Raw genomic sequence first — 8,732 nt, 5'->3', positions numbered from 1 at the left:
TCCACAGATGCTGCCTGACCTGCATCTTCTTTCTGGCTTTTATTTCAGATTTGCAGCATCTGCAGCTTTGTTGTAATTTTCCCGATGGAATGCCTTCCTTGTGGGGAGCGGGATATGGGGCACATTCCTTGCAGGATGAGGACCCTCCTGTTTGCACAGCTGAACTTAAAATTCCCTGCAACCTGGTGGTGTTGAAGAATGAATGGCCGGAAAATGATTGGCAGCTCGATTATCCAATAGAGCTCAGGGTATAGGGCACGCCCCTGCACATATGCACCAATTAGAGGAGAGAGGGGTGTACCGACAGCAGAACTAGTATGAGCCGGGCTGTAAGTGGCGAGGGTAGTGTAGGGTTTGCTGTCTGAACGTTGGAGTTGACAGAATTACGGCTGCGTTGAATTAAACCTTCGAAAGTTCTTTGCTGCCGAGAAAATTTAAAACAAGCAACTGGAGAAAAAGTTTGCAAACTCTTTGGAAAAGTTTGTAGCAACCTTCCAAGGTTCTCTGCTGTCGAGGAAAGTTTAAAAGTCTTTGGAAAAAATGTTTGAAAACTTTGGAAAAAGTTTTGCAACAACCTTGGAAGGTTTTGGAAAGAGAATTTAAAGGAAGCCTTTTAGTTTGAAAACCCTTTGAAAAAGTTTGCAAACAAGCTATGGCTGTTTATACCCTGACTAGCTTCTCCTTGATGAGTTTGCTGTCTTTTGGCTACTTGTCCTGGGACTGGATGAAACCCGACTCGAGCGGGAAGAAGGCGGCAGTGGCGGACGGGGCCGCGGGCAAGCCCCACATCATCTTCATCCTGGCGGATGACCAAGGCTTTCACGACATAGGGTACCACAACCCGGAGATCCGCACCCCGACTATGGACAGGCTGGCGGCGGAAGGGGTTAAGCTGGAGAACTATTACATCCAACCCATCTGCACCCCTTCCAGGAGTCAGCTTATAACGGGAAGGTGAGAGGGATTGGGAACTTAAATTCCTGAATTTTATGAAAACGGTATGGAGGCAGGGTAGTAGCTGTTGTCCATATGGACTCCAATAAGGCATTCTGGTCACCCCATTACAGGAAGGATGTGGAGGCTTTGGAGAGGGTGCAGAAGAGGTTCACCAGGATGCTGCCTGGATTAGAGGGTTTCCTCTGGGTGCTCTGGTTTCCTCCCACATTCCAAAGCTGTATAAGTTAGGAAGTTGTGGGCATGCTATGTTGGCGCTGAAAGTGTAGCAACACTTGTGGGCTGCCCCCAGAACACTATGCAAAAGATGATAAATCAAAGTATTGAGTACAGGAGTTGGGATGTTATGGTGAGGTTGTGTAAGATATTGGTGAGGCCAAATTTGGAGTATTGTGTGCAGTTCTGGTCACCTAACCATAGGAAAGCTATCAGTAAGATTGAAAGAGTGCAGAGGAGATTTACTAGAATGTTGCTGGGTCTTCAGGAGTTGAGTTACAGGGAAAGATTGAACAGGTTAGGACTTTATTCCTTGGAGCGTAGAAGAATGAGGGGAGATTATGAGGGGTATAGACAGTTAATGCAAGTAGGCTCTTTCCACCTAGATTAGGAGAGAAGTACGAGAGGACGTGGCTTTAGGGTGAAATGAAAAAGGTTTAGGGGGAACCTCTTCACTCAGAGTGGTGGGAGTGTGGAACGAGCTGCCATCTGATGTGGTAGGTGTGGGTTCACTCTTAAGTTATAAGAATAAATTGGATAGATACGTGGACGGGAGAGGTCTGGAGGGTTATGGACTGGGTGCAGGTCAATGGGACTAGCGGAATAAAGCTTTGACACAGACTAGAAGGGCTGAATGGCTTGTTTTCAGTGCTGTAGTGTTCTATTCATTTCACTGTTTTTCAATGTACATGTGACTAATAAAGAAATCTTATCTATAAGGAGAGGTTGGACAAACTTGGGTTGTTTTCTCTGGAGCGTCAGAGGCTGAGAGGAGACCTGCGAAAAGTGTTATAAAATTATGAGAGACATAAGTCAGTGACTTAAAAAACCTGGATTCTATGTTGTGAAGTTTGTTGTTTTGCAGTACAATGCAAAGACAAAAAATTACTATAAATTACAAAATAAATAGAGACAGCCAGAATCTTTTTTCTCATGGTTGAAATGTCAAATACTAGAGGGCATGCGTTTAAGGTGAGGGGGGGAAAGTTTAAAGGAGATGTGTGGGTCAGGTTTTTATTTTACACAGTGAGTGGTGGCTGCCTGGGGAGTGGTGGCTGCTGATACGATGGTGTTGTTTTTGGATAGACTCATGAATGTGCAGGGAATGGATCATGTACAGGCAGGAGAGATTGCTTAATTTGGCATAGTTTTGACGCATGCATTTTGGACCCAAGATCCTGTTCCTGTGCTGTACTGTTCTGTGCCCTATTTAACGAGGTCCTGTGTGATAGGCTGGTCCAGAAGGTTAAGGCACTTGGGATCCAAGGTGAGCTGGTTAATTGGATCTAAAATTGGCTCAGTGGTAAGATGCAGAGGGTAGGGGTTGAAGGATGTTTTTCTGGTTGGAAGTCTGTGACGAGGGATTGGTTCCGGGTCCTTTGCTGTTTGATATATTATCAATTTGGACGTGAATGTTAAGAGGTATTAAAACTAAACTTTTATTCATGCAGCACGGTAACAGGCTCTTCTGGCCCAACAAGTCCTCACTGCCTATTTTAAACTCATGTTAACCTACCCGTATGTCTTTGGAATGTGGGGGGGGGGGGGGAACCAGAGGAAACCCACACAGACATGGGGAGAACATACAAACTCCTTACAGACAGCGGTGGGAATTGAACCCTGATTGCTGGCGCTGTAATAGCGTTACGCTAACTGCTATACTACCGTACTGCCCCATGATAAGATCTTTATTAGTCACATGTACATCGAAACGCACAGTGAAATGCATCTTCTGCGTAGTGATTTTTGGGGGGCAGCCTGCAAGTATCGCCACGCTTCTGTATGATGAATACGTTTGTGGGTGGTATAAAAGCTGGTGTTGTAGATAGTGAGAAAGGTTGTCTAAGGATTCAGGAGAATACGGATCAGGTGGAATTTAATCCTGACTAGTGTGAGGTGATGCATTTTGAGAAGTCGGATAGGGGTCGGACGTGCACAGTGAATTTTGGGGCACTAAGGAATTTCGATGAACAGAGAGACCTTTGGGTCCAAGTCCATAGACCCCTGAAAGAGGCAACACTGGTGGATAGGCTGGTGAAGAAAGCATATGGTACACTTGCCTTCATCAGTTTGAGCAGAGAATACAAGAGTTGGGATGCTATGTTGCAACTGGTTTATTACCAACATTTGAAAGGTACACAGGAAAGGTTCAGAGAGATATGGGCCAAGTGTGGGCAAGTGGGACTAGCTTGGTTGGGCATCTTGGTCAGCATGGACCAGTTGGGCCGAAGGGTCACAGTGAACGGAAACAGGCCCTATGGTTAGACTGCACTTGGAACATTGTGGGCAGTTCTAATTGGCGCTCTGTAGGAATGATGAGATTGTGCTGGAGAAAGTGCAGAGGAGATTCCCCAGGATGTTGCCTGGATTGGAGGACTTCAGTTATGGGGAGAGAGTGGACAGGCTGGGCTTGTTTTCCCTGGAGCGAAGGAGGCTGAAGGTGACGCATTTCAATAACCATTGTCTTCATCTCATGGTGTTAAACTGGGAGGAAAGTCTGTGTAATTGGCTGATGAAGTTATTGGAGTGTGGTTTAAAACCTGCCTATTCATCCAGTGCCCCTCAAGGGACAAAGTCTGACCTTGCCTGGTCTGGCCATTGTGACTCCAGACCCCTCTGATTCTTAATTGACTTCTCGATTCAAAGGGGAAGTTGAGGATGGTATTAAATGCTAGTGGTGCAGTGGGAGAGCTGCTGCCTCACAGCTCCAGAGACCCGGGTTTGATCCTGACCTCCGGTGCTGTCTGTGTGGAGTTTGCACGTCCTCCCTGTGACTGTGTGGGTTTCCCCCAGGTGCTCCGGTTTCCTCCCGCATCCCAATGACGTGCGGGTTGTTGGGTTACCTGGGTGCTGTAAATTGCCCCCAGTGTGTAGGTGAGTGGTGAGCTAGGGAACTGGTTAACAGAAGGAAAAATAAGTTAAGATATCTTTATTAGTCACATGTACATCGAAATGCACAGTGAAATGCATCTTTTGCGTAGAGTGTTCTGGCGGCAGCCCGCAAGTGTCGCCATGTTTCTGGTGCCAACATAGCACGCCCACAACTTCCTAACCCGTACGTCTTTGGAATGTGGAAGGAAACTAAAGCACCCAGAGGAAACACAAGCAGACACAGGGAGAACATACAAACTCCATATGGACAGCGACCAGAATTGAACCTGGGTCGCTGGCGCTGTGATGACGTTACTCTAACCCCTACACTACCGTGCCTGCCCTTCAGATGTATCAGGGAATTCGTGCAGTAAAGTATCTCCAGCCACTAACTGTTGTGGCAGTTGTTTATAACAGGACCTGTGTAAACTTCTCAGCTATTACCCACTTTCTGTAGAACCTTTGCCAATCAGAATTAAAATTGGAAACAAGTCTATATGGCCATACCCTCGGGTAAATGTTAAGATACTTGCAATAAAATTAAGTCGACCTTTTTAAATATATTCCCAGCTATTTGCTTTAATGCTTTCACTTCCATTCATAGAATGATGTATCAGAAAAGGAGGCCATTCCCCCCATTGTGTCTATGCTGACCCTTTGAAAGTGCTGCCATTTAATCCCAGTGCAGTTGGAATTATTATATAGAACACAGAACCTCACAGCACAGTACAGGCCCTTCAACCCACGATGTTGTGCTGACATTTTATCCTACTCTAATATCTACCTAACCCTTCCCTCCCACATAGCCCTCCATTTCTCTATCATTCATGTGGCTATCTACGAGTCTCTTAAATGTCCTGAATGTATCTGTCCCCACAAGCTCTGCTGGCAGTGCGTTCCATGCACCCACTCACTGTTTTTTAAAAAAAATTTTTACCTCTGACATCCCCCTTGTACCTTCCTCCAGTCACCTGAAAATTATGCCCCCTTGTGTTAGCCATTTCTGCCCTGGGGAAAAAGTCTCTGACTGTCCACTCGATCTATGCCTCTTATCATATTGTACACGTCTGTCACCTCCATGAGTACTCCATTTCTGTTACTCTCTTGAAGACCACGATATCGTGTGAGGTCAAATAGTAATATAAAAAAATACCCACATTTTCCATGAAAGAAAAACAGAAAATGCTGGTAATACCCAGCAGGTCAGGCAGCATCTGTAGGATTAGTGACTGAACATAGAATAGAACAGTACAGCACAGGAACAGGCCCTTCGGCCCACAATGTGCTGAACAGGATGCCAAATTAAACCAACCCCTTCTGCTTGCACATGATCGATATCCTTCCATTGCCTGTGTATTCACATGCCTGTTTAAAAGCCTCTTGAATGCCACTATTGTACATGCTTTCTCCACCTCCCCTCACAGCCCATTCCAGGCACCCATCACTGTGTCTTTTTTTTTAAAAAAACTTGTACATCTCCATTAAACTTACCCCCTCTCACCTTAAAGATATCCCTTCCAGTATTTGACATCTATACCCTGTGGGGGGAGAAAGATGTGGGCTGTCTCCTCTATCTGTGCCTCTCATAATTTTATCATCTTGCAGGCTGCCCTCAGCATATTCTCAGTCACGCAAAAAAGACGCATTTCACTCTGTGTTTGGATGTACATGTGACTAATAAATAAATAAAACTTCTATCCCCTCAGCCTCCAGAGCTCCAGAGAAAATAACCCAAGTTTGTTCAACCTCTCCTTCTAGCTCATGCCCTCTAATCCAGGTAGCATCCTGGTGAACCTCTTCTGCACTCTCTCCAAAGCCTCCACATCCTTCCTGTAATGGGCACAATACTTGAAGTGCGACCTAACCAAAGTGTTTGTGTATTCTAATGAAAGGTCCTTGACTTGAAATGTTAATTGTTTCTCTTCCCACAGATGTTGCCTGACTTGAGTATTTCCAGCATTTCCTGTTTTTATTTTGGATTTGCAGCAACTGCAGTTTTTTTTTGATTTGCATTAACCAGTCATCCTGCAGTTTCTCATCTCTACTGGAGGAGTGGCTCTGCAGTGCCACTGGTGGCAGGAGGGGTTAATCACTGTCTGATTACATGGAACATTCCCAATACAATGGGAACAATAATTTATAAATTGTATCATCTTTATAAATTTAGAGATTTTAACATTGGTTTTTATAAATGGAGTTTAAATATCTATAGGAAACCTTAACAGATGAGCACTGAGTGTTTTGCAGCATCTTCTGATTTTATTTGATTTCCAGCGTCTGCAGTCTTTGGATTTTCTTGAACACAACAGAGTCTTAGAGAGAGACAGCACGGGAATGGGTTCTTCAGCCCACTGAGTCCCTGCCGACCATCAACACCCATTTAAACTAATCCTACATTAACCCCATTTTTTTTTAAAATTCTCCCCATATGCTCATCAACTTCCTCAGATTCTACCCCTTGCCCACATATTAGGAACAATTTACTGTGGCCAATTAAACTACTAACCCCACACAATTAGAACAAAAGAATAGTCCAATTTAGTACAATGTGATCAAAGTGGTCACAGTCTTGCTGAACTGTAGTGATTAGGGCTGTGCCGGTTGGTTCAAGAACCAAATGGTTGAAGGGAAGTAGCTGTTCCTGAACCTGGTGGTGTGGGACTCCAGGCTTCTGTACCTTCTGCCCAATGGTAGCTGCGAGAAGATGGTATGGCCTGGATGGCGGGGATCTTTGATGATGGATGTTGCCTTCTTGAGGCAGCACCTCCTGTATATACTCCCGATGGTGGGCATGGATGTGCCCGTGATGTATTGGGCATGGATGTGCCCGTGATGTATTGGGCAGAGTCCACTACTCTCTGCAGCTTCTTACATTCCTGTACATTTGAATTGCCGTCCCAGACCATGATGCAACCAGTCAGGACACTTTCAACAGTACATCTGTAGAAGTTAGTGTCTACAAGTTGAAACTCTTTAGCCTCCTAAGAAAGTAAAGACACTGGTGTATCTTCCTTGTGATTGCATCTACGTGCTGTGCCCAGGACAGGTTGTCCGATACGTTAATGCCCAGGAACTCTCTCCACACTGATTTCCCCCAGTGTAGACTGACGCATGTTCTCCTTCCTTCCCCTTCCTGAAGTCAACAATCAGCTCTTTAGTTTTGCTGACGTTGAGCGAGAGGTTGTTGTTGCGGCACCACTCAACCAGGTGACCTATCTCGCTCCGGTAAGCTGACTCATCGCCACCTGTGATCTGTCCAACAACAGTGGTGTTATCAGTAAATTAGTTTATGGCATTAGAGCTGTGCTCAGCTGCACAATCATGTGTATAGAGAGTAGAGCAGGGGGCTAAGCGCGCAGCCTTGAGGTGCACCTGTGTTGACGGTCAGCGAGGAGGAGATGTGACTGAGGTCTGAAAGTTGAGTATCCAGTTGCAGAGGGAGGTACAGAGGCCCAGGTCTCGAAGTCTGAAGATGAGTTTGGATGGGATGATTGTGTTGAACGCTGAGCTGTAGTCAATAAACAACACCCTGATGTACAAGTTTCTGTTCTCTAGTTGGAGCCAGAGAAATCACATCTATTGTTGACCTGTTGTGTCGGTAGGCAAATTGAACCAGATCCAAGTCCTCTCTGAGGCAGGAGTTGATTTGTGCCATAACCAACCTCTCATTATGGTTGATGTAAGCACTAGAGGATGGTAGTTTTAGGTAAGATGTTGTAGTCTGTGGGCAGAAGTAAAAGATCCTGAGGTACTACTGGGGGAGAAGCAGTGTTCTCGGTGGCCTCTGTACTGATGTTTACCCTCAACCAGCATTGCTAAGAAACGGGTGATCATTTGGTTGTATGTGGGAGTACCCCATATACAATTGTCACCTAAGTCCCCTACATTACACAATGTCCTGATCTTCAGAAATCCTTTGGCTGTGAAACTTTTGAACTTCCAGAGTTGGGGTGGGAGGGGGCAGAGTGTAAAAATATTTTCTCTACACTGTTCTCTTTGATGTCAAAGTGTTTGCAGCCCAGAAACAGGCCCTTTGGCCCACTACGTCCATGCCGACTTTTTTTTGCCCATCTACACTAATTCCATTTGCCTGCATTAGGTCTGTATCCTCTATGCCTTGTCCAGTCAATATCCTGTCTAAATGTCTCAATCATAGTGACTATATCTGACTCCTCCTCTTCTCACAGCGAGTTCCAAATATCGACTGCTCTGCGCACACATATATATATATATTTCACAAAAAAAACTTTCTCCTCTGATCTGCAGAGGTACCCGGAATGCATTGCCAGGGGTGGTGGTATGATAGAGGTGTTTAAGAGGCTCTTAGACAGGCACATGGATGTGCAGGGGACGGAGGGATGTGGACATGGTGTCGGCAAAAGGGATTAGTTTAGTCAGGCGTTTCATTGGTTTGGCACAACATTGTGGGCTGAAGGGCCTGTTCCTGAGCTGTACTGTTCTATGTTCTAACCCCTTTAAAAACCCCTTTAAAACTCCTTCCATTCACCTTAACCCAACACCCTCTTGTTTTTGATAGCCCTACCATGGGATGTGAGTAAAAACTTCAGCCTAACAACCTCTCTGTGGATTCCATTCTCTGTTTGTTTATCCATGCAGCTATTGTATAGATAGTTATCACAGAAAAGCCATTAGAGGCTGTTAATGTTTTTAGCTACCTCTCTGCCGCTGGT

General features: G+C 45.3%; 1 protein-coding gene across 1 annotated transcript in view; it reads left to right on the top strand.

Moving 5' to 3' along the window:
- The first annotated feature begins 324 nt into the window (after positions 1-324).
- The window catches only part of LOC127569298 (arylsulfatase I-like), a 36,667-nt gene continuing 28,259 nt past the window's right edge, over positions 325-8,732 (top strand). Inside the window, exon 1 of the mRNA XM_052013809.1 lies at positions 325-954. Within this exon, the coding sequence (XP_051869769.1) occupies positions 653-954 (302 nt within the window). The 5' untranslated portion in view covers positions 325-652. The remainder of the gene's footprint in view (positions 955-8,732) is intronic.

Source organism: Pristis pectinata, chromosome 4 (genome assembly GCF_009764475.1).
Source record: "Pristis pectinata isolate sPriPec2 chromosome 4, sPriPec2.1.pri, whole genome shotgun sequence".
In the NCBI taxonomy this organism is placed as follows: Eukaryota; Metazoa; Chordata; class Chondrichthyes; order Rhinopristiformes; family Pristidae; genus Pristis; species Pristis pectinata.
This window is presented reverse-complemented; position numbering and strand designations above follow the sequence as displayed.